At 39.8% G+C, this 25,172-nt stretch overlaps 1 protein-coding gene across 6 annotated transcripts; it reads left to right on the top strand.

Annotated features, from left to right (window-relative positions):
* Positions 1–494: 494 nt before the first annotated feature.
* Positions 495–25,015, top strand: NCOA4 (nuclear receptor coactivator 4). Of its 6 annotated transcripts, XM_016140952.2 has the most exons (11): positions 495–604; positions 2,600–2,705; positions 17,101–17,252; positions 18,439–18,579; positions 18,766–18,854; positions 19,149–19,257; positions 19,791–19,880; positions 20,389–20,538; positions 21,572–22,579; positions 23,010–23,150; positions 23,504–25,015. In XM_016140952.2, the coding sequence occupies exons 1-11, from the start codon at positions 602–604 to the stop codon at positions 23,507–23,509; spliced, it is 1,995 nt and encodes a 664-aa protein (XP_015996438.2). In that variant the 5' UTR covers positions 495–601; the 3' UTR covers positions 23,510–25,015. The 6 variants fall into 6 exon arrangements, with proteins under 6 accessions (XP_015996438.2, XP_015996437.2, XP_015996441.2 ...); XM_016140951.2 differs by lacking the exon at positions 495–604 and having other exon boundaries at positions 2,606–2,705; positions 20,392–20,538; XM_016140955.2 differs by lacking the exons at positions 495–604; positions 2,600–2,705 and adding an exon at positions 3,885–3,908.
* Positions 25,016–25,172: the final 157 nt, after the last annotated feature.

Below are 25,172 nucleotides of genomic sequence, written 5' to 3' on the forward strand. Positions count from 1 at the left end.
AACCCCTAATACTTCAGAATGTAGCTGTATTTGGAGATAGGCTCTTTAAAACGGTAATTAAGTTAAAATGAGGCCATTAAGGTGAGCTCAGAATCCAATATGACAGGTGTTCTCATAGGAAGAAGAGATTAGGACACAGATGCACACACAGGGACTCCCGGTAAAGGCACAGGGAGAAGGCAACTATCTGTAAATGAAAGAGAGAGACCTCAGAAGAAAACAACCCTGCCATCACCTTGATCTCAGACTTCTGGCCTCCAGAATTATAGAAAATTAATATTTGTTGTTTAAGCTTCCCAGTCTGAAGTATCTCAGGAAAGGGGAGTTCTCTTTTTCTCTGCCCTTTCATGTCAAGAGAAAATACATATTCAGGGGTGGAGATGGCAAGAGTAAACATAATCGGGGTGGAGATCCAATTTATGAGTAACTCATAAGTCATCTGAAACCTGTTTCCTGTTGATAGTCAACCCTCTGTAAACACTGTGTGTCCTTGGCACATTAGCTTTCCTAATGATGCCAGATATGTGGTTGCCCTCTCCTATATAAGTTTACTGTGACTTTCCCTGGATGCACATGCCTATAAGGACTCCTGCTTGTCACAATGGTAGGTAACTGGCTTCATATATAAAGGTCAGAAAAGAAAAAAAAGTGTATATAGTATATTCTTTATTTTAATATGTCATGATGCATGTTTCTATTAAATACAATTTAATGTTTACTGTGACCTAGTTATGAATCTTCTATAGATTACCTGCAATTCAATGTGTAGAATGTAATGAGAAACTGGGAGCTTGTGAAAATTTTAATGAATCTAGCACTATTTCTATTCTCTAAGATCAAAGCTGTTGTTTCTTCCAGTAATTTTAGCATTCAGTTAGGGTTTATATGTGTTTCTAAATCTTGTGAAATTAAATATCATTTCAGAGCTACAACACTGCATCATTTTACAGATGAGAACTTGAGCCTGGGGAGGGGAAGACGCTGCCATGGGGGTCTTATTATGAGCCAGTGGGGAGCTAAGGTGGGAACCCACATGTCCCCCTCTGTAGGATAGTGACTCCCAAACTGGACTGTGTAGCCTTGAGAATTGGATTTCTAAAGCTGCCCAGGTGATTTTAATGTTAAGCAAAATTTGGAAACTATCACCCTTTGCAGTGTATCATGTTGTATTACAAAAGAATTTTGCACCAAAATCTATAAAAACTCATTTAGGCCTCCTTCCTGTCTTTAATTCAAACTTGATCTTTTAAAAATATCCCTTGCTAGAGCCAGTAAAAGGGAATGAACTGGGCTGCTCTAGGGGTGCAAAGAAGAAGAGAAAGGAAGTGGCTAACGGACAAGAGTAGATAAGTGAGTTTTGAGGATCTTCAGAAATGGACTCTGAGCATCCCTCAGACAACACCTCAGAAACTGTCTCAGAAAGATGAAGCTTGGAATAGTAGAAAAGAGGTGAGGTGGGATCCTTCTGCTCCACTCAGACCCCTCCTCCAGCCTCAGAATGAACTTTGTAAGCTGCAGATCTGGTAATGCCCCTGCCCTGCTTAAGTTAAGACCCTTGAAGATGCCTCACTCTTATTCATGTGGCAAAGACACAAGGAGCAGCAACTTACCCAGAGAGACAATTTCTAGGGGCACTGCCAGCCTACTTCACCCCAAACCTGGCATGAAGCCACACCATTTAGAAAGCAAAACAAATTTCTGTCTCGTGGCTATACTACCTTCTATGCCTGCACATATCAGGTGGCCAACTTTACTGAATGCAAGAAAGGAAACAAAGAAAGAAAGAAGGGGAGGTGGAGGAATTGAATATGGAAGCAAAAAGGGACTTTAGAGCCTCTCTACTCAGGTTGTCCTTAGACCAGCAGTATATGCATCACCTAGGAGCTTGCCAGAAATGTGAACTCTTGAATCCCACCAAATAAGAATCTGCATTTTACTTAACAAGATCTCCCAGAGATTCATATCCACATTAAAGCAGCACTGTTTTTGATCCTGTTTCTTGTGCTCCTCTCCTGGGGTACTTGGTAAAGATGCAAAGGACTTGGCCTTGTCCTTCAATGAGCTTAAGGCTGTATATTAGCTATCAGTAGCCTCTCCAACCAAGTGGGAGAATCTCTCTTTTTACAGAAGAGAAGCTGAAGCCAAAGCAAGGAGCAGGGAGCCAATGGCAGGCTATATGTAAGATATTGTCAACTGGTTAATCTCAAAACTGAATACTTTGCTCTCACCACTCAACATGTTTGGACTCCATCCTTGGGTCATTCGAAGACTGTTTCTTTTATAATAAACTTTTATATGTATTTATAGATGTACTTTCTGGGGTTTCTATGTTGTTCACTTTACTTGCCATTTTATTTTTATATCAGTAATGCACTTCAAGTAGCAGCAGTTCATAATTAATTTTAGACTTCTCATTTTATTCCAGTTTATTTTAGAAACTTGTATAGGTCTTATTCTTTTGCTGGATTTCCTGAGGGTAGAAGCTCCACCTTTAAACCACCTGCCAGAGCCCAGAAGAGATCCCCATATAGAATGCTCAGTCAATGACTACCACCTGAATCTATTCATTCTCCTTTCGTCATTCTATTTTATATTACAGAAAGCTCTTCTGTGTAGCCTCATGGTTTGGTCCACCTTTGTAACTTTATGCAATGCCCAGTGCTATTTCATGCTTAACGAAAACACTCCAGGTGATTTATCTAATGGTAAGTCTTGGCTTTTCAAGTTTATTATTTTACTGCAGCCTGATAGATATAAACTTTTGGCAGATGATGGCCTTTAAGTCTATAAGAGATGGGGGATTAAGGCAGTTATAGGAATGGAGTAAAATGAGGGACTTCAGTTTGCCATTTATATAAGACAATGATTCCCAACCCTGGCTATATGAGAATTGCCTGGAGAGTTTTTGAAACTTATCAATACTCGGTTCCTATCCAAGACCAGGTAAATCAGAATCTCTGAGGTAAAAGCTGCACATTTAAAAGCTTCTCAGTTAATGCCTGCATGCGGCCAGAGAATCATCAATTATTCCAAAGCAGTACTTCTCAAACTTTAATGTGTGTGTAAGCCCCCTGAGGATCTTGTGAAAATACAGGTTCTGATTTTGTGGGCCTGGAAGGAGGGTGAGAGTTTGCATATCAAACACGGCCTCAGGTGATACCGATATTACTAGTCTCTAAAGCACTCTTGAACCACCAAGGATTAAAGCAGTGGTTCTCACTCTTGGCTGAATATTTGTATTACTTGGGGAGCTTTCTAAAAATGTGGCAGCCTGGGCCTCATGCCTAGAGATTCTGATTTCATTGTTCTGGGGTGAGACCAGGCATAGAATTAAAAAAAAAAAAAAAAAAATATATATATATATATATATATATAGAAGAGGTTCTACATGCACATTGGGGTTGAGAAGCAAAGCAAAAGGGAAGTGGAAAAATGAGACATGCACTGAGAGAAAATCCAGAAGAAAAAACTTGGCCCCAAGTACCTTTAGGATCATAACAATTACCTGATTAAAGAGGAGAACCTTACTTTTTTTTTCTTCAAATGGCTGTTCTGAAATAAAATCTGGAAGGATTTAATAAGCTTGCTGTAGATAAACATGATCAGTGATATGAACTGGACAGTACCAGAATTTAGCTGTGGGTGAACACAGAAGCACTCTTTTCGATGCCTTTTTAATTGATGAGATTCTCCCTCTCCAGGAGGGGTGCAGATTGTAGGGGCTGGCCCCAGTGTCCTACAGGCCTTGTCCTGGTTACATAACTTGGGGACCCCACTGATGATGCCACGTGTATAATTTTAGAATGTAAGGATCTCGATGGAGTCGCACACCCACTGAGCTCAAAGTGGAAGACTAAGAACTGTGAGGAGTGTTCATGTGGCCAAGATGGAATTTCCTGTTGCAACATGTAAGTCCCAAGTCAGCAGGCCCAAAAGGGGGATGCAGCTGCTGTTGGGCTACTCTCTGAGGTATAGCTACTTCCACTTTCAATATTTCATCCTGAAGGGGGTTTAGTTTTTATTCTTCTTCCTTCCTTCCTTTCTTCCCTCCTTTCTTTCTTTCTTTCTTTCTTTCTTTCTTTCTTTCTTTCTTTCTTTCTTTCTTTCTTTCTTTCTTTCTTGTGTGGTAAAATATACATAACATAAAATTTAGCATTTTAACCATTTTTAAGTGTAAAATTCAGTGGCATTAAGCACATGTCACATTTTTGGTGCAACCATCTCCACCATCCATTTCTAGAACTTTTTCATTCCAGACTGAAACTCTTTACCCAATAAATAACAACTCTCCATTTCTTTCTCTCCCCAGTCCCTGGCAACCACCATCCTACTCTCTGTCTCTTTGAATCTGAAAACTCTTAAGTGGAATAGTACAGGATTTATCCTTTTGTAACTGGCTTATTTCAGTAAAATGTCCTCAAGGATCATCCGTGTTATAGCATGTCTCACAATTTCCTTCCTTTTTAAGGCTGAATAATGTTTCATTACATGTGCATACAACATTTGTTTATTCATTTATCAGTTGATAGACATTTTGGTTTCTTCCACCTTGGTCATTTCTTTTAAGTTGTTTTTGAAACTTGGTAAATACCTTTATTATTAAATACCTATATCCAGATGGTTTGCTGAAGATAGGAAAGGGTATTTAATGGTCTGAAGCATTTCTAGAAGTAGCTGATCTTTGCTTCAGCTTTGGCCAGCGGCGATTCGCAAGAACAGGAGTGGGTCTGAACACAGGCAGAGGGAATGGGTGTGATGTGTAAAGGGTGACCTGTAGTGTACCTTGCACTCTAAATCATAGTTTCTTCACTGCTTAAGTTTAACTTGAGTCAGCCCAAAGATCATACAGATGTTTTTTGCTGGGTTTCTCTGGATGCCAGATGTCTAGTACTTGGGCTGATAGAACAGAGCACCTGCAGTGTAGTCCTAATTTTCCTGTTTAGCAACTACATCCATACAGCCATTCCACTCCCTTCCTCCCCACTCTGTTCTCTCACTTCTTGCAGAGTCCTTTTGATGTCTTCACTTCAGCCTTGGCCTATAGTGTTTTGCAAGAATAGGAGTGGCTTTGATAAATGAAACATTGGCATAAAGTAGTATTTCCCAAACTTGTCTGATCACAGAGTCATCTGGGAAGCTTTTTGAAATATGGGTTCCTGGGGCCCACCCCAGAACCTATTGAATCAGAAACTATGGGGTTTAAGGAACCTGAGAGAGTCTTGTGACACCACCAGTGAGTGGAGCAGTAAGCACTTGACTTAAATCAGAGCATCTGAGTGCCACTAAAGTTTAAGTGTCCAGGAAGTTCCAAACACATTTATTGAGCATGCTCCATGGTAAGTGCTTAATGGAACAAGAGGGATATCAGATCAGGAGACTTTCTGGCTGGCTGCCCAAAGCAGGTTCTCAGGTACTGCCTCAGCTAGGTCACTGCATATTACAGTTGAACCTTGATTTTGTGGCTCCAGAAATTTAACATTATCTTTTTATCATGTATAAATGTGACTCTGAACCGTAATTGTAACAGCTAGTGAACTGTTCCTCCTTAGATTGCAGCACACCTCTAAAGTGGCCAAAGCTTCCATATTACCAGGATTTGACAACCCCCACCCTGGTCAGTGCTGCATCACCACAGCCTTGTCAATATAACTCTCTTCTAGCATTCCTGTGGACCTAGTATAGAAAAGAGTGAAGTGGGAAGAGCCTTGGCGTTGCCTAAAGAATAACAGAGTCTGAATCTCCATTCCCTTTTATACCTGCTGTGTGCCCATGCATATATTTCTTACTCTCTGAGACTCAGTTTCTTCACTGTAAATTAAGGATAATCAGGCATATATGAAAATTAAATGAGATTCTGCAGAAATTCATTGACTCAACAAATATTTAATGCCTTCTCTATGCCAGTTCTGTGTCTCCTGAGCCTGGGACAGTAAAACTGACACTTACTTAGGGCTCAAGGTGCCCCTACCCTCTTTCCTTCTATGTGCCTATCTTTTTTGGCACACTGCTCCACATGGAAGAAATGTGCACATTTATCCCTACTATTCAAAGCCAAATCCTTTTTCCCTGTAATTGTCCTCACCATCTACCAAGTTTTTCTCATGATTTTTTTTTCTCTAGTAAAATGCAGGTTTTGATTAAATTTTCTCTGGGAAAATTTTTTGATACATTTCACTCTCTAGGGGACACTGCTGCCCAGTAGCCTCCCCACTGCCCTGGGAAAATCTTTTTCCAGTCCTCACTTTGGTTTCCAGATTACTCTTTGGGAGGAAGATTGAAATGCACCCTTTTGTTAAAATAAGTCATAGGCTACCTTTCAAAATGGAACATTGTCAAAAAGAGCTCTGAGGATGGCTGCTTCTGTGTATATTTTGGGCAAGGTAATGTAAATCTGGGGTTTATTGATGGATTCCAAGAGAGCGATGAGCCCTAACATTGTTTGCACTACTGAATGTGTGGGTAGACATTCTTGGGGAGATAGTTCCCAGTTTTCATCTCCCTGAGTTCCATGATCCTGGCCTAGAGTGACTTTGTTCCTGTTGGCTAAGCTAACTCTGAGACTAATAGCTCTCCATGACAGGGATGAGACAACTGTTCTCTTCCCACATTAAAGGAGCAGTATTGCTGGCTAATTACTGAGCAGGGAGGGCAAGAAGAATCAGGCTGGGACAAGCTCCCTGGCCCCAGCATATCCCCACCTGCTTCTGGGCCTCTTAGAACTTGCCGTTGTCCTTCTGTGCATGAAGGATGGAACTTAGGAATGATGTCAAGGATGATCTACGTGTTCCTAGCCCAGGTTCTGTGTGTTCAAGTCCCAGTTCCTGAAGACAGCATTTTGAGGTTGCAAGCCAAGGGGTGACCTTAAATTGGTGAGAGGCAGCTAGAGTGTGGGCTGCTTCCAGCACACAGCTGGCCCTGAGGAGGCTGGGTATCCTATTTCTTCTAATAGGCCTTGCTTTTGTCTCAATGACAGCGCTGCTATACCTATGAATTATGACAAAATCAAGTGCCAGAAAATCTTCAACAAGAAGACCTGCAGCTATACAGTGGTGGAGCGAAAGGACCCAGGAAAGACTTGTTTTGTTGGTGGCTGGGGGCTGTAATGTGCTTCTGGTGGGCCCCAGGCCCCCATTTGGAGGCGACCCAGATAGACCTCATTCTCCTATGACTTCTAATAGTCTATGATTGTATAACCTTGGATCTCAGTAAAAAACTATTGAGCAAACACTTGAATATGTGTATACTTTTAACTTATAAATTATATATGCATCAACATAATACACATTATAAAAGATGCAAACATTTAATGGAGGAGACAAAAAATAAATATGAATAAAAGTTATACTATTTTCCCTACACTCCAGTAGATGATTATGCATCTGAGTGTCTACTCAGGTTCTGCTCTTTCTATGGCTTCTGATATATCTGGTCTCTGATACCCTGGTGTCCCTTTATCTAGTGAACAATTCAAAAAATAAATGTGTCTTCAAAATGAAATCAGATCTCTTATATTCTTTGAGGTTTACATGCTTAACTTTCCTTCCTCTTCTTCAGAAACTGTCCATCCATGCTGTGCCCCTTATATAACTCTTCAGGTTAGAGTAGGACAGCCTGGAAGTAGCTCTGAGACCACATGCAGCCTGATGGGGTATTTAAAGGCCAGGTGCTCTGGCATGTGGATAGAGAATGGCTTGGATGTGGGGTTCCAGTATCAGTTGTCTCCTATTGCATACAGACCACCCCAAAGCTTGTGAACTTAAAACAGTGACAGTGCAGATCATTTCTTGTCTCTGTGTTAGAGAACATTTGTTCACTCAATAGGTCTTTACAGAGTGCCTGGGCCAGTTAGTACTCTGGGCCTGGGGATACAGTAATGAACCAGAGGGATGAGGTCCCTGCTCTCCTGGGGCTTGGAGTTGGGTGTTTGTGTATGTGACAGATTACAAACAAGCAAACAGTTCTCTGTTGAACAATCTGTGGGCAGTTGGTAAAGAACTTCATTTCTCCTCCGTCCTCTAATCCTATCTGTTCAAACATGCTATTGGACTAGTTGAGCAATTCTAGTCAGGTCTGTTAATTTTTTGGGTCACTCTAAGATAATAAAAATGTGCTTTGGTCACTTTTAGTGAATCTCCTTCTGAGTAGAAAAGGGAATGGAGGACAGGTGAGTTAAGGGTATGATGCAGTTTGGCTCCTTCAACTTGTGGCAGTGTTTAGGGTGATTACTTCTTCATGGGGCTTTTGTGGGTCTCTCCAACATTTCCTCCTGTTCCTCTTTCTCCATAGCTCCCCTTCCACTCATAGGCTATGACTGCCTTCTTAGCTTCTACATTGAAATCCATGTATCCTATCGCTTTCACCTGAGCTCACCTTCTTCCTTATGGTAGTCAGTCTTAGGTGGGAGTCATAAAACTCTATCATTATCATCTCCTCTGTAAATCCTACTTAGATAGCCTTCACCTTGCTGGAAAACATAGAATGCAGTCAGCACTGAGTATGGGGGCCTCTGTCAAAATGGAGACAGAAAGAGTCCTATTTTAACATATGGTCATGACACAAATAAAACTCCAATGTAGACAATGCCACACTGGGCAGACTGTGAGGGGGAGGTACAGAGTGGTGAGATGTGGAGTGTAGAAATCTGTGTCCTGTGATGTGGTGCAAACAAACATGTGCTTTGGAGTCAGATGTTGTGGCTTGAAATGTGGGCTCTGATATTTATTTACTGAATTAAAAAAAAATATTATAAAATATACCATTTTACCATTTTTTAAAAACAAATTACCAATTTACCAATTGAGTGCTACTAAGTGTATTCACACTGCTGTGAAACATTACCAACCATAAACCAGAACTTTCCATTATCCCTAAATGAAACTTCATACCCATTAAACAATAATTCTCCTTCCCCAGACCTGTGGTAACCACCCTTCTATTTTCTGTTTCTATAAATCTGAATACTCTGTAACTTGTAGAAGAGGAATCATGTAGTGTTTGTCCTTTTGTATCTTCTGACATTTATTTTTGCTTCTGTACTTTAAGGCTAAATAATATCTACCTTGTGAGGGCATTTGGTGTGAGAGAATCACTTAGGATATTCCTCATTACAGTATCTGCTTTCAACAAATGTTTGTTTTCTTTAATCTGATTCATTCAGCAAGGGCAAAAGGACAGTGACCTACAGCCTAGGAGAAAGTGCGCACCTGCGTTCGCACCCTTTGAAAGGCAGGCGGGGCATTGGGCTGACCCCTGGAGGAGATCTCGCGAGATTGTTAGACGTGTGGTGTGGGATGTGGGAGGAAGGTTGTGCTCTCGCGAGAGCTCGGCTTTTCGGCCTTTGATTTGGTGGTGTCTCTTCACGTACGGTCTCCTCTGATCCCCTGGAGTTGCGTTTGGAGCTGGTAAGAATCCGCGGGTGCACCTCCTTTGGCTTTCACGCCGCGGGCTTGACTGAGGCATCGTAACTGCTTGCCTGACGGGCTTGGGCCTGCGCTGCGGGGCCGGCGTCTCTCTTGACCCGCCTGGCCCGGGGCCCATCTTCTTGCCCTCTCTCTGGCCATCGACCTTCTCGTTCCGGGGCCACCTCCTTCTGCCTGTCCACCTTCCTCTGGCCTCGGGTGTAACAGCTCGTTGTTTCTGATTGCTTCCAGCAGCGTCTCTTGGAGCAAGGAGGGGACTGTTTTTCAGAACGGCCCGAGAATGTATGCATTCCTAGCCTGTTAGGTGGAAACGCAAAGACAATGTGTTTTCCGCCCTCTGTATGCCAACATAGCCTCATGTAATTCTCCCAGCAGTCCCTGGCGGTGGCTTGATCATCTCCTTTTTACAGATAAGAGTAGCGATGCTTGCTCATTCATTGATTCATTCTACCTACAATAAATAGTATTGTCTGCTAATTTTTTGGTGAATCAGCACAAATTCTCTAGATGCCAAGTTCACCAGTATGTCCTTAGGGACAATCACAGTATGTGTCAGCTTAGGTACTCCAAAAATATTTGTTGAATGAATACATAAAATCCTTGTAACTAAATGTAGCAGTTTGATTCATTGAAGCAGTGAATAGCGGACAAAATAGGTTAAAACATTTTTCTTGTCTGTTTGGTCATAGATAAGAAGTTAAGCCTTTTAATACTTGGACGAGTACAGATTTCATAAAAACATAATGTTCGGTATATGTTGACTTTTATTTTGGCATTATTGCTTTAGAGGAGGGAAAATATTTTATCGTTTACTTACATGGGGAAAACCACAAGATGTTTATTATATAAAATCAGGGATAAAATGATATTACTGTGATGGTAAATATTTTTCTATACTTGACTATATTACGATGAGAAGTTTCAAGTTGCAGATAGGGCAGGGTCCCAGTTCTGAAAGCCTACCAAACTTCTGTGATATCAGCTGGAATTTATGTGGCACTGCAAAATCTGAGAAAAATCTGCCGCTGTAGATGCAGTAATGTTTTCCCTTTAATTGACAAAACTTGCAGGTGCTTGTGGATCTGTTTAGCTGAACCTTGACCAGTCTAGCATCAAGACAGACTTCTCAGTGTCTATCCTGGAATCATGGTTTCGGTGGCAACACCCTTGCCAGTTTTGTCTTGTTTGAAAAAACTAAAAGTAATAGTTATGTTAGAAACATTTCCACTTCTGAAAAACCTTCCTGAATTACTGCAGGCCTTAGTGGGACAGCAAGTTGATTATGTTTAAAGCAGAACTATACCATACTTATTGTGGCTGGTCTTACTTAATTTAAGCATTTCTCATTTGTTCATCCACTTATCAAAGATGTATTAAGCCTCTGTTGAGTTTAGGGCCACAGAATTGCACAACTCCAGGGACACCGTTCTCTATGTCAATTCAGTAGAGCACATGTGCAGAGGATTGCTCGGATACTGATACCAGGCTGTCTGCTTAGTGTTAGGGTCTACAAAGCCAAATAAGATATGGCTCCTTCTCTTGGGGAGCTCTCAGGCTGAGGAGGAAGACATGTAACAGGGTAACATGTTATAGGTAACATTTGTTACATGGGTCATACTGGAAACATGGAGAGATTGCAGTGGGCCCAGAGGAAGCAGCAGCTAACTCTCTTGGCCAAAACTATTGAGGGATGGAGTGCTTGGTCAGTAAAGGCTTAGTAGTGGCTGTGACTTGAGCATAGCCAGAGAAGTGGACAGCTGGGGGGCAGGAAAGGAACTGGCATTGCTGGCAGAGACAGCTGGGAATGCCAAGCTGTACAAGGTGAACCAGCTTTGACTATGCATGGAACAGCTAGTGTCTGGCAGATCATGGTTTGGGGGCTACTCTGGGGAGACTGTGGGAGAGTCTGGCTAAAGCCAGAAAGTAGAGAACTTTATTGCTCTTATAAGAAATTTGGACTGTATCCTGTTAGGCAAGGGTGGAGTCATTGGAGAGTTTTTTATGCTTTCTTTAGATGAGATGATCTACTAGGAAATGGATGGCTCTCTTGTTTTGAGACAGCATAGAAATCTTGAAGCAGAAGAGAGGTAAAATGCTTTATGAAATTTTCCCCTTTAGAACTTAAACATTTTATAAGGATCCAGTGGCAAATAATGCAGCTTGAGGAAGTAAACATGTGCCTGCAAAGTGGTCTGAATGCAGAATTCTAAAAGATTTTTTATGATTGCAGTGGGCCCAGAGGAAGCAGCAGCTAACTCTCTTGGCCAAAACTATTTATGTCATATTTAATAAATTACATCATTATTGTAAGAGCTAAAGTTGGCATAAGCTGACCCGGTAATTGTACAACTCTGGAAATTCAAATGAGAGAGAGCTGGAGCATTTTGTGTGCTGAAGCATTGCTCAAGGTCTTTTAAAGAAGGCATAGAGACCATTGGTTATGTAGGTGATGGTCAACAAAATTTCAGCTGATTTCTATTGTGACTATTTTATAAGGGCACATAAAAGAGAGATGAAAGTTCATGGCATTAGTATATTTTAATATACTGAAAATTCTTCCTTTCTAGCCATTGACTTGAAGTACAAATGGGTCCATAAAATATTTACTTTTTATTATTGAAGTATGTCTTGTGGGTTTTTTTTGTATCTTAAAATGTGTTATCCAATGAAAGTATTTTGAATTAAGAAATTGTTTTCTCATTATTTTTGATAAGAAATATCTGAAACGGATCCCAGAAACTGTACATATAAAATAGGCATCTTCACAAACTGTTCATCTTAAATCTGAAGGGTGATTGAGGGTGATGGCCTTGAGTGTTCACTTTGTTTCTTGTCGTGTGGTTTTGCTTAACTTACTATATACAAACTAGCTTCATATGCATAGACAAGAGCAAGTGTTTTACATTTAAAAAATTAATTGAAAGGGAATGACAGTGATGTCTATAATTTGTCTTCTGTCCAGATTGGATATGCAGGCTATAAGGATTATTTTTGGAGAAAGGGCACCAAACAAGAAGTACCACAAGTATGATAATCATCAGACAGCAATTACTGTGTGCCAGGCACTGCCCTAAACATTTTACATATATTAATTCATATAATCGTTGAGTTGGTTCCATTATTATTGTACCCATTTTACAGATGAGAAACAGGCACAAATTGGTTAAGTGACTTGCCTAAGGTTACACAGCTTCTAAGTGGCAGAACCAGGTTTTGTACCCAGATGGTCTAGTTCCTGAGTCCATCCTCTTCTAAGTATTACTGCCTCTACAGGTAGGGCTCTCAATTTCACTTGTATAGTCTCAGCACCTAGTATAGTGCTTGGCATCTGTTAGGTGTTCAGCTAACTAGTTGAATGAAAAGCATCCATGAATGTTAAAGCAGCACTGGAGTGAGGCCCTGTGGCGTGTGCGTGCGTGCCAGAGACGCAGGCAGGCAGACAGGCAGACAGAGACGGGGCCGGGGGTGGGGGGTAGGGGGGAAGCAACAGGTAGAGGTGTGGCACAGATTTGAGAAAATGTCTGAGAGCCTAAAAATCCGAGGGCTGAATCCCAGCTGGGCTCACAGTGGTAATCTAAGAGGGAGTCGTAAGGTATTGGCCAGTGACATTCCAATAAGAACTCGATAAGTCTCTGACTGTTCCTCGTTTGTTATTCCTCTGTAGTGAAGAGCCCCCAAATCCTTAAATCATAGACGTCTTGACGATTTGGGGCACAGAGGGGGATGGACACAGGCTAAACGCTGGAGCAGGTGGGCCGAGGAGAGGCTGGAGAGGAGTTGCTGGCACCTGTCGGGGCTTTGCGAGCTGGCTTTATCGAGGAGCTGCCGGGCGGTGGTTTCAGGCGCTCAGCCCCGAACCCAGTCTGCGTTGAAGCCACGCCCGCGCCGCGCCGGAGGCTAGGGAACCTTGGCCTGCTGGGAGGGCTGAGTGCGTGCCCTGTGGGTGGAACTTTCCACCCCGCCCTCGACGTGCGCGCTCCCTGCAGCCGGTGGCCATAGCCAGTCCTGTAAGCGGGGTGTAACCCGGGGGCTCCGGGACATTCCTCACCTAGATCCTGTCTCCAGTAGCCTCGGGGTTGCCGAGCAGTCGGGCGACGTGGACCTGGCCTTCGAGGTACGACTGGCAGCCCAGGACCGCAAGGGGATCCTTGAAGGCCGTCTGGCCTTGCGGCCGTTCTGTGCGCATGCGTGCTTTGCGGTGACCGTGCCAGCTCGAAAGCTCAGCGTGAATGCGCGGCTGCGGCTTCCGCTTCCAGCGACCGCAGAAGGCTTCGTAGGGTGACTGCGCTCTTAGAAAGTGTTGGGGAACCTGGAAAGTCTCATGAGTCACTTGCTTTTGAATTATAAAGCCTTAGCTAGTATTAGATGGTAAAGGCCAATTTCGTGTTCATTTTTTAGTTACTGCTTGAAAGTTGATGTGCTGGAATTGCTTGGGGTTACTTGTATAAAGTGGATAAATCTGAGCGCAGTAAGCTCTGACGTGTTAAACAATCTAAAAATATGCTGTCATGAATCTATTATTGTCTTATTTTAAGTCTCTTCAGGCATTATCTTTGCGTGGTTTTCAAAAAAATGACGGAGAATCAGATCCTGCATTTTAGAAACTAGTCTTGATAAAGAATTAAAAGTGGGCTGAGATAAGATATACATATTCTTTACAATAATGAAAAAAATGAACTTTTTTAATTGAAGAAATGTATGAAGTAAATGTCTCAAGGTAAAATTGCGGAATTATTTTACAATTTTTTTCTGAAAATTTGTAAATGGTTTAATATATATGTGTGTATCTGTATCTATACACGTATGTATGTAAATATGTAGCGCCTCATCAAAGATAACCACATTGGCGCTTAGTATTTCCAATTGAGTAATCCACAGAACACATACTTATCCTTTGAATTGTTTTTTTAAAGGCTTGGGCTTCTAGCAATGATTTGGTTGCCACAAAATAAATAAAAAGTGGACATCCTTTTTTTTTTTTTTTTTTGGAGAGGAGGGACAGATGGGAAGGGGGACAAACAGTGAGAGCTCAAATGCAGTTAGAGATGATCTACCTGCCTTCATTCAGACACACAAATGGAACTATGAGTGGTCAACATACAGATGTGAGATCAGAGCCCACGGCTCTTGTTCCTGTCCTTCATTCTTGGCACGGGTGCTTAGAAGTGTTTTGATTACTCTGACATGCAAAGGTACTATTTATTTTGTTAGCATTATCCAAAGAAGAAGGGCCTAAAAAATTGTCATAATTTATTGAGAACTATGAAAATGGTCTGAGAATCTTAATAAAGGTTATCCCAATAGTAATCCAGAGGCTACTATTTGAATGTTAATTGGAATGATTATTTTGGAATGTTAATTTGAAACACTAGTGCTGACAAATAAAAATAATTTATGGGTGATAATACACTAGTGGAAGAACTGGTCAGAGTGGGAAAATCCAGAACTAGACCTTAAGAACCCAAATCCACCTGTTAAGGCTGTGGGCCTTTAGGTGCATCATTTAAACTATCTGGGTCTTTATGGCTTCATCTATAAAATGAGAGTAGGGTACTAAAGAGATGGCGAAGTGTTTTTCAACTTCAAATTGTGGTTTCTTTTGGTCACAAGAGGGTCATAGCTCTGGAAATTTTATGGTTAAACCATATAATAATGACTTAGCTTCATCTGTGGTAAATTGCACAATTCTTTTTTGCTCAATTCTGAGTTCCATGGTCTTCAGACTTGACAACTAGATTTGTGCAGAGCTTGGTGCACATACGACATACGTAGTTTGTAGAACTCTTCTTTGAGGACAGCTCCAGGTTCTTGGAGCTTTATTTTTTTGAGGAATATGTGTGTTTCTCCCTCCTTCTTCCCCCCCCCCCAATACCTAGTACAGGAACCCTAGAACAGGGAAGTTTTAGAAAGCACTTAAACTTAACTTTGTCCCAAAAAATATATCTTTAAGGCAGTCAGTCCTCTTTGGAAAGTGGTAGGACAGTAGTTTGGATTGTAAAGGTGAATACAAAAAGACATATTTAGTCTTTCTTGATTTGAATTTTAGAATTAGAACTGATGTGGTACATTCTTATTACAGATAAGAAAACTGGCAAAAGTGTGCCTACTTGGTTAATAAATGGCTAAATGATTGTAAGTCAGAGCCTCCTCACTTCAAATCATCAGTGCTGCTTTCTGTAGTCCAAAGGTGGAGGTTCCTGAGGTCCCTTTAACTCAGCTAAACCTAATAACGATAACAACTGCAGTATTAAAAAGTTCAGTGAGCAGAGGCTGGGTTAGGTACTTAATGGCAGATAAGACCTTAACTTTAATTTCACGGCAGCCTTTTGCAGCTACCGTCATTTTTTCCATTTTTTTTTAACCAGTGGAAATTGAGGCTGAAGAAGTAAATAGCTCATGGGTGTCAGGCATGCAAATGCAGCTGGAACTCTAGTTTGTCAGACCCCAGAGTATATTAACCATCATGCTTGGTACACTGGCGCTTGAACCTGAAACAAATGGTGAATTGTTGAAAATGGCCATATGAACTAGTTAGCTTAAAGAGGTCTCTTTTGATGTGGCATTTCATAAAGCTAGCTCACTGTGCTTTGAGTTCACCCCTGTGGTGGAGTTCTTGATTTTAGCTGAGGGTTTCCTTCTCACTGCAGTACAAGAGGACAAAGCATCCCACAGTTCTCTAGTTGGGATCTAGGCAGTGGAAACTGCCCCATATGGAAGAGGAGAAGGGGCAGAGCCAAGGGCAGCAAAGGGACAAGCACCCTGGGACTGGCCATAAAGAAATGAAACACATTTTCTTAGTGACTGACAGATGGGCTGTAAAAACCTTTAACAAGATGACTGTTTTTAAGGATAACACTCATTTTAATTTGAAAACATGCAACAAGTATGTGTGTGGGGGGAATCAGTTTTGTAACTTTTAAATCTAATCCTACCTTCTGTTCATAGCCGATAAGAGGAAATTCCAGTTTGTGTACTTTTGCTGCCATATTCTGGTCTTATTTGGCAGTTGTATAGTGCTTGCAATTGAATTGTGAAGTTACTCGAGGGATCTAATGATGCAGTCAGCACTGCATTATTAGAATAATAATGTCTCCCATATATTCTAGAGCTCTGGGGTTTTTGACATTATGAAGCAACTTTTTAATTTAATTTTATTTATTAAATTTTACACTGTGCCAGGCATTGTGGCATTTCAAACAATGGTGAGGACCTAAGAGTGGGAAGTTTGACACAAGTGAGATTTGGCTAATACATTTGAAGGACAGCTAAACATGCCTTGGTTATATAACTAATGGAAGTGCAGAGTGAATCAGCTTGTAATATGTCACCCCAGCTCTCTCAATCTGAGCCAACACTGGTGTTATGCAAGCATTTTTCAAAGTCCCTACAGTGTGCACCAAGTATACAGTATTGCCTATACTTAAAACAGGTGGCTTACAGTATGAAAAAGAAGGCACTAAAATAGATGCATAGAATTTTATGGCAGGAATACAATAGTGGTGGGCAGGGAGGAGGCAATATTAAGAGTATGTGTGCCAGAGTCTGGGTTGGAAGTAATCTAAGTAATTTGTAACTGAGAGTTCGTTGGAATAATCATTTGGGGGATGATTAAAAGGTCGTTTTTGGTTGTAATTATAGTGCAATTTGGATTGTTCTCTCTTTTCTTTTTCTTCTTTTAAAGGAACAGCGAGCAGGATGAGTACCTCACAGGACCAGAATGGCTCCAGTAGCAGAGAACCCCTTTTAAGGTGTTGTGATGCACGGAGGGACTTGGAGCTTGCTATTGGTGGAGTTCTCCGGGCTGAACAGCAAATTAAAGATAATTTGCAAGAGGTGTGACATGTGCTTTTCTTTTGTCTTGTCTAGACTCTTAGCACATGGTTAGAGCATGGCCAAGGGCTTGGCTTCTCAGTGCCAACCAAGAAGTTTCACCCCATGTTTCACATGGTCTGCCTGAAATGTTGATGCCTTTGATTCCAGAGGGAAACAAAGCACTTGTTAGAGAAGTTTGGAAAACCTTGTATCCTCTTAGAGTTCAGTACACATTTTTGATTGCTCTTCTGTATGGTCTGTATGCCAAGCACTGCCATCAGTAAAAATATAACAAAACCAATGAGCAGTATACTGCTATTAGTGCTTAGTGTCCTTGATGCTTAAAGGACGGCACTGTAGCCTGTTCCCTACCATCTTCTAACTTAGTAGTGGCATGGTTTTGGTAGTGGCATAGTTGTAAATGTTCGTCTATTAGAGCAAGCCAGAATGAAATATGTTTATTCCATTGGTTTAATAGTATTCTGTTGGTGAGTGAGTAGACCAAGTGGTATCACACGACTTTGAAATACAACTTTATTATATAGAAAGATACATATTAAAATAGTGTCTTATGTGAATTCTCATGGGTAATTTATAGCTGTTTTGATTTTTTTTCTTAGGATTTTTGTATTTATCCCCCTTTTGAATCACAGTTTATGCTTCCAGAAAATTTAGTATATACTTAAACCTTCTATCCTAGTGGTCTCTGGTTATTGACATGTAGTGGTACATTGCTCTACTGAGAAAAGAGATACAAGCTATTAAATTAACACTCTTGTCTTATTATACTTAGAAATTTATAAAATTATAGTTTTTCAAATTATATGGAAAACTGAGGGGGATCAGTTTACATGGCATATCCTTGTATTTTCTCATGATTACTTATGATACCCAAAATAAACTCGATCGCTTTAGGAAGAAGAGATATTAAAAGAGGATGTTACAGTTTAGGTATGCCTTTATGGCTGGAATTCTTAAACTGGGTCCATGGGACTTTGCTGGTTCCATGGGTGGGCTTTGGGATACTAAACCCTGAAATTTTAGGCAACATTTTGAGTATATACATTTTTCTGGGAGATGCTTTGTAGATGTCATTGGATAACCAAAGGATTTGTGACCTCCAAAAGTTTAAGAACCTCACTGTTCTGTGGGAAACATCATTCTTTGGTTTTATAACACTAGTAAAGCTAATACATGTGTTTCCTAGGTCAAAGCCCAGATTCACAGCTGCATAAGCCGTCACCTGGAATGCCTTCGAAGCCGTGAGGTGTGGTTGTATGAACAGGTAGATCTCATCTATCAGCTTAAAGAGGAGACACTTCAACAGCAGGCCCAACAGCTCTACTGGGTAAGGTGGCTACAAGGCTCTAATGTGTTGGAGTATGGTTTCTGGTTTGCAGAGAATATCTTTCTTGTAATGTAGCATTAATATAAATCAGCTAAAAGTTTAATTTCAAGTGCTATTTTCTATTAACTTGGATACACTTAGTGCTTTTAGTATCATTGTGGCTAGATGATTTCATTTTTCTTATAGTTACTGGGCCAGTTCAGTTGTCTTATTCACCAGTTGGAGTGCACCCAAAACAAAGATCTAGCCAATCAAGTCTCCGTGTGCCTGGAGAGGTAAAGACCCTTTTGTTTGTTTTGATTTTTGGCTTTGACTTTGGAATAGTCTGAAAAGTCAATTTTGTATCCTGTTGCATGTGTTAGATTTAACATGACTTCTGTGTTCCTGTGATAGGATCATTTTGCTTTACGTATTTAATGTTATACTTGGTGCGTGGTTAAGTTATCTACCTTTGGCAGAGGTTCTTAGAAAAGTATAAACATTTTAAATAATTCACAATTTGGCTTTTGTTTTGTATGAACTTGAAATAGATAGTCCTTAAGATTATAGCCAGGTTTTATTTTCTCCAGACTGGGCAGTTTGTCCCTCAAACCTGAAGATTCGTCTGTCCTACTCTTTGAAGCAGACACAACTGCTCTGCGCCAGGCCATCACCACTTTTGGGTCCCTTAAGACCATTGTGAGTAATATAGATCTCAGACGGTTCACAGTGCGCTTCTGAGGTCGTAGCCTCACAGGTGGGAGTAAAAGCATGACATTTTTACTGTGAATAGTGGCTTTCTTGAGAAGTTGATAAACTTTAGAAATTTCAAATTCTGATTAAGTCATTAGACTATTACACTGGTAGTTCTTGTAGTGTGGTATTGACTGAGGGATAATCTCTAGAATTCATCTTATATATCTTTAAATACCTTTGACATAAAATCTATAGCTTGAATAGTCCTTAATAAATAACCAAACCTGATTTCATTTGGGGTCTTATTAAAAGTAGTAAGACCAATTCTGGTGAAGATTTCTTATGTGATGAAAATTGGACAGTAGAGAGAATTCTCAAATTTGATAACCACTTTGTAGGTCATTGAATTTAGTGTAAATAATATTCAAATGAAATGGTAATGTTTTGCTTAATACTTTTAAAATTTAGGAATTACAGTTTAACTTTTTTGGTATAAAAGTATAACGTTAATAAACACGATTAATTTACTTTTATAGCAAATTCCTGAACACTTAATGGCTCATGCTAGTTCATCAAATGTTGGGCCCTACCTGGAGAAAAGAGGCTATATCCCATTGCCAGAGAAGGTAAGATGTCATTTTGTTTCTGACAATTGACTTATTACTTGGCTTATATTTCTTTTGGGTTTTGACTAAATTTTGTTTTTTTTGTAAAAAAGGCACCAGTGGTAATGAGTTAGTTTATGCAATTAAAAGTTTCCCTTGAGATTGAGTGTCAGAATAGAGGTTTTATAAGTTTTGAGTAAGAGCACAAGTAATTGTTACCAGTTAATTCATCAGAAATTTTCATTAGCTCTCTGTTTGGGTTGGTTTTCTCTTGGGGATTCTTATAATTCATAGAGATGATTTACTTCTAAAGGCAATGCAATTATAGGTTTCTAGGTGTTTTAAGAACCCTGGAGATAAATAATAGTCCTTGTTTTATAATTGTGAAAATGGAGGCTTTGTAAAGTCACGTGACTTTTGCAGATTCAGTGGCAAGGCAAGATTAGAGAGCTTAGGTCCCCTGCTTTTTTGGTGAACTTTGTACTACATTTGACCTGCATTGTTAAGCAGCACAATATTATGCGATTAGCAGAAGTCAGCATCCAGCACCACCACAGCTGTCCCTCTCAGTGAATGGCTTCTTGGAAGCAAACCTGCCTGTGGTCGTGAGGCTCCTTACACACCCAGCACCAACCTACAGGACTGGCTTACCCAAAAGCAGACCTTGGAGAATAATCAGGTGTGTTGCTGCTTTATTGTTTCTGAGGTAGATATAGTAGCAGATGGGATTAGTTACTGAGAGTATGTCTTTATTTAGTTTTTAGTTCTAGTCTGGAAATATGTATTTTAAATAACTAGTACTATAGCAACACCTCTTCTCTATGGAAAATTTAGAAAACAAAGAACTATGTAAAGAAAATACAAACCCATAATCTCAATGTGCAGAGACAACCATTATTAACATTTTTGTTTATGTATTTCATTTTTTGGTTAGCAGATTTTTTTCACTAATAGAGCATGAATATATTTCTTCCATAAAATCCTTAATAGTATATAGTATTTCATTGATTGGTTATAACTTAAACTCCAGTTTTTCTGGATGTAAACAAAATTCCTTTAAACATCCAGGAGCTAATCATTTGTGTACATTCTTGATTAGTTCCTTAGGAGTAAATTCCTAGAAATTGCACTTCTATGTTACAGTTCTACGTACCCTTAGTGACTTCTGATACATATGTGGCTTTCCAGGAAAGTGATACCAATTTATATTCCCACCAGGAGAGTATTGAGGGTACTTGCTTACCTGAAACTTCTGTTATAGTGGTTGTCATAAGTTTTTTTCTCTTAATTTGACACAAAGTAACAATTTTACTTTTGAGTTTCTTTGGTTACTAAGGACGTTGAGTATTTCTCATTTTTATTAGCCTTTTTGGATGACTTAATATCCCTTGCTCATTTTTGTCTTCTTTATTCATAGAAGCATATTATGTGGAACTAACATCTCTTTCCTGTTTTATCAAATATGCTACATATACTTTTCCTTAGTTTGTCTCTAATATTTTTCAGTTTAAAACTGCAGAAAATTACTTTTTATGTACTCAAATATATATTTTAATATTGCAACAGAGAAATCCCTTGTCTCTTAGCTTTGTATACTTAACATTTAGAAACACTGAGAGCAATGCAGTAAACATGTAAATAGAATTTTCATTGTTGAATTCCAAAGCAGTCATAATGTTCTGGTGAACTAATATTGTGTATTTTGTGCACAGGCTTCTGCCAGAGCCTTTAATTTCTTTAGTAATGTGTGGGGCAACCTAAATGGCTTGGAAAATTGGCTCCACAAGAGTCAACAAGTTCCTGAAAAACCAAGTTACCAAAAGTGTAATAGCTCTTCTACTACCAGTCCTTATTCCATTGATATTGAAAATGTTGGAGATCTGGAGCTTCTTAATCAAGATGAGATGGACCTTTCCGATTGGCTGGTGACTCCCCAGGAATCCCATAACCTAGAGAAGCCTGGGAATGGCAGCTGTGAAACCACTGAGAAGTTTAAGCTCTTGTTCCAGGTGTTCCAGGAGTCCTATAGTGTGAATGATTGGCTTGTCAAGCCCGATTCTTGTACCAATTGTCGGGGCAACCAGCCCAAAGGTGTGGAAATTGAAAACCTGGGCAATCTGAAGTGCCTGAATGATCACATGGAGGCCAAGAAACCTTTGTCCACTCCCAGCATGATTATTGAGGATTGGCTTGTTCAGAACCATCAAGACCCATATAAAGTAGAGGAGGTATGCAAAGCCAATGAGCCCTGTACAAGCTTTGCAGAATGTGTGTGTGATGAAAATTGTGAGAAGGAAGCTCTCTGTAAATGGCTGCTGGAGAAAGAAGGAAAAGATAAAAATGGTATACTTGTGGAACCAAAACCTGAATCGGAGAAGCGTATAGATTCCCTGAATATGTGGCTCTGTCCGTCCAGAAAAGAGGCAACAGAACAAGTTAAGGCACCAAAGGCAATGGCTTCTTCTAGAATTGCTGATTCTTTCCAAGTCATAAGGACCAGTCCCTTGTCAGAGTGGCTCATCATACCCTCATGCAAAGAAGGACGACCTAAAGAAGTGCCTAATGCTGAGGACAGAGCTGGCAAACAAAATCTTACAAGCCCCGTGGCTACTTCCTGGTATCCCTTTAACACAGCTGACTGGGTCTTGCCAGGAAAGAATACAGGCAACCTCAGCCAGTTATCCTTAGAAGACAAGTGGCTACTTCGAAAGAAGGCTAAGGTGGGCACAGACATCAAAACACCACCATTTGAAATACATTTAATAGATTTTTACTTCCTTAATCCCAAACCCTGCAAATGGCCTGGATCCTTAAGTACATTAAATGTTAAATTTGGCTCAAGTATTAATTTTGGTGCCATGTTAGCAACAGAATGTTGGATTTATGTTTAGACTGAAATTTTTATGCATATTTCAGGTCCCCAATCCCTATCTGCAGGAAGGAAAAAAAGCCAGCCAGTTTTATTGCTATTTATGGAAAAGATTTAGGGGTAGAGAAAATAGTTGTCACCTTTGCTCTGGATTCTTAGAATGCTAAACATTTACATTATTCTTTAAGACACTACACTAATTGGAGAGTTATTTGAAAGATGAGTTAAGTTGGTCTCATGCCTCCCAGTTGTAGCAACCCACCCTTTTTGTCTTTTTACAGGAAGTATTACTTAACTCACCACTACAGGAGGAACATAACTTTCGCCCAGACTGTTATGGCCTCCCAGCAGTTTGCGATCTCTTTGCCTGTATGCAGCTTAAAGTTGATAAAGAAAAGTGGTTGTATCGAACTCCTCTACAGGTGAGTACATGCCACGAGTGTAAATATTACAGATTTGACTGCTTATAAATATTTTGTCTTCTATATGAATTCATACTTTGCCCACTGAACCATATTCCTAATAATGGGATGTATATTAGGCAAATGAGTGGGAGAGAGGGAGATCATAAAATTTCATGTCTTTCACTTGAACTTGCTTTATGAAATAAGTAGGACATACTTGAAAGTGACCTTTCAAGATGATGTAGCTATCGGGAATTTTCGGAGCCTGGTGTGTGGATTCTAGTAGCATACTAAGAAATGAGTCAGTGCTTTAAGGTAGGAAGAAATTTTTTATCCTACGTGACTCTTTATCTTTGGACTTTTCTTTACAGATGTGAAGGAATGGAGTACTCGAGTCAAGCAACTTTTCTGCAGATTATCATTTCCATGAGCCAAGTGACTACAGCTTGCCAAATCATTTTGTTTCTGGGCCTGACCAGTTAGCTTAGTTCCTTTCCTTGCCTGATTTTGAACTAGTGAAGAGAAATGTCATCGAATTGAGTTACTGTGTAAGAGAAAAAGGCTGTTGATGCTGAGGTGATTTGGTTCCTTCTTACAGAAGTATTAGTTCACCACAACACTAGAAACACAGCATCTTGTATAGGTCTTTTTCATAAGCCTCCATGACTCCTTAGATTGGGTTGTTACTATAGTACATTAAAACACTGTAGTTTTAAAAATGAAATAGTTCTATAATGAAAGTGTGTTGATATATTCTAAAGCTAGTTGACTTCCCTAACTTTTTGATTACCCTTCTTTAGATGCTTTCCTTGCTGTGGGTTTTCTTCCATTGGTAGTAGAAATGATTCTTCAGTTTAATATATAGTATATTTCACACAAATAATTAACCTTGAGAATATAGTGATTTTTTTCTTAACCAAAATGTGTATCAACAATTTTAGCAGTTTTTTTGAATTACAAAACATCTTAGCCTACATGTCAGATTCTGTATTTTGAAATTCAGCTGCTTGAAATGTTTTCTCTGATGGTTAGTGAGCTCTTTTAGAAGGGCTCTGTATTACTTCAAGATGATATTCTTGTAGTCCTAACCTTTCAATATATTTTGAAGAACTGCAGGCAAAAGAGCCCCAGTGCCAACTAATCAAAGAGCAGAAGGCGACATGTTGGAAATGCAGTACTTGAACTATTCACTATCCTAAGGGTTACTGGTGCATCCTGTGTATATGGAAGCTTAGCTTGACACATGGTGCTTTTAACTAGAAGTAAATTAAATGTCTTTTCACTGCAAGCATAGCATACCTATACCTCTAAAAGTATAATACAGTGAACATTTTAGTGAATAGGCCATTTTGAATACTTGTGCCTTGGGGTGTTTATTGAACCTTTATGAAAACTATTGATGTTTTCTCAATATCCTTCAAGTCATGTCCATGCTTTAAAAAGTTTCTCTGTAGGTTAAAAATGGGATTTATAATGTTTAAATTTTCTGAGATACCATATCTGCTTTCCAGGCCTTTAAACTATTAAGCCACTCAGCTTGCCTATATGGTATTGGAAATACTTTTAAAATATTTAAAAGTATTTGTAATGTGGTCATCTAGAAAGCCCTTTTGGGGAAACACAGCTTCATTAGAATTCTTAAAGCACTGCTGAAAAAAGCCTTATTATTTTTTAGTCTCCCTAGACACCGTTTAGATCTTTAGTAGTAGAGGTAGTGGGTAAAAACTGAAGGAGCTCTTCCATTATCTTAGGTTGCAGGAAACTAGTTTTTGAGGTTAAACACTGTGTATTCCTAAACTTACATTAATCACTGCTGAGTATGTGAAAGTCTGTTGCATTGATGCATTTTGTACCTTTCCTCCATTAAAAGCATAACAGCCAGTTGTCCTGTGTATTTATGAGACTACTTTGTCACAAAATATTCAACCACATTATGTGAATTGATGACCTTTTGTTAGTACAGCTTAGAACATAAAAAAATTTTATATTCAATAAAATTAGTGTATTTTATGAATCTTAAATTAGCAAATAGGTATATTA

Source organism: Rousettus aegyptiacus, unplaced genomic scaffold (genome assembly GCF_014176215.1).
Source record: "Rousettus aegyptiacus isolate mRouAeg1 unplaced genomic scaffold, mRouAeg1.p scaffold_m13_p_6, whole genome shotgun sequence".
NCBI lineage: Eukaryota > Metazoa > Chordata > Mammalia > Chiroptera > Pteropodidae > Rousettus > Rousettus aegyptiacus.

Excerpts from the sequence above, each read along its gene's own strand:
- NCOA4 (XM_016140952.2), top strand. Across the intron at positions 18,580-18,765 it reads AGGCCCAACAGCTCTACTGG|TTACTGGGCCAGTTCAGTTG; the intron begins GTAAGGTGGCTA and ends TTTTTCTTATAG. Across the intron at positions 22,580-23,009 it reads TACTTCGAAAGAAGGCTAAG|GAAGTATTACTTAACTCACC; the intron begins GTGGGCACAGAC and ends GTCTTTTTACAG.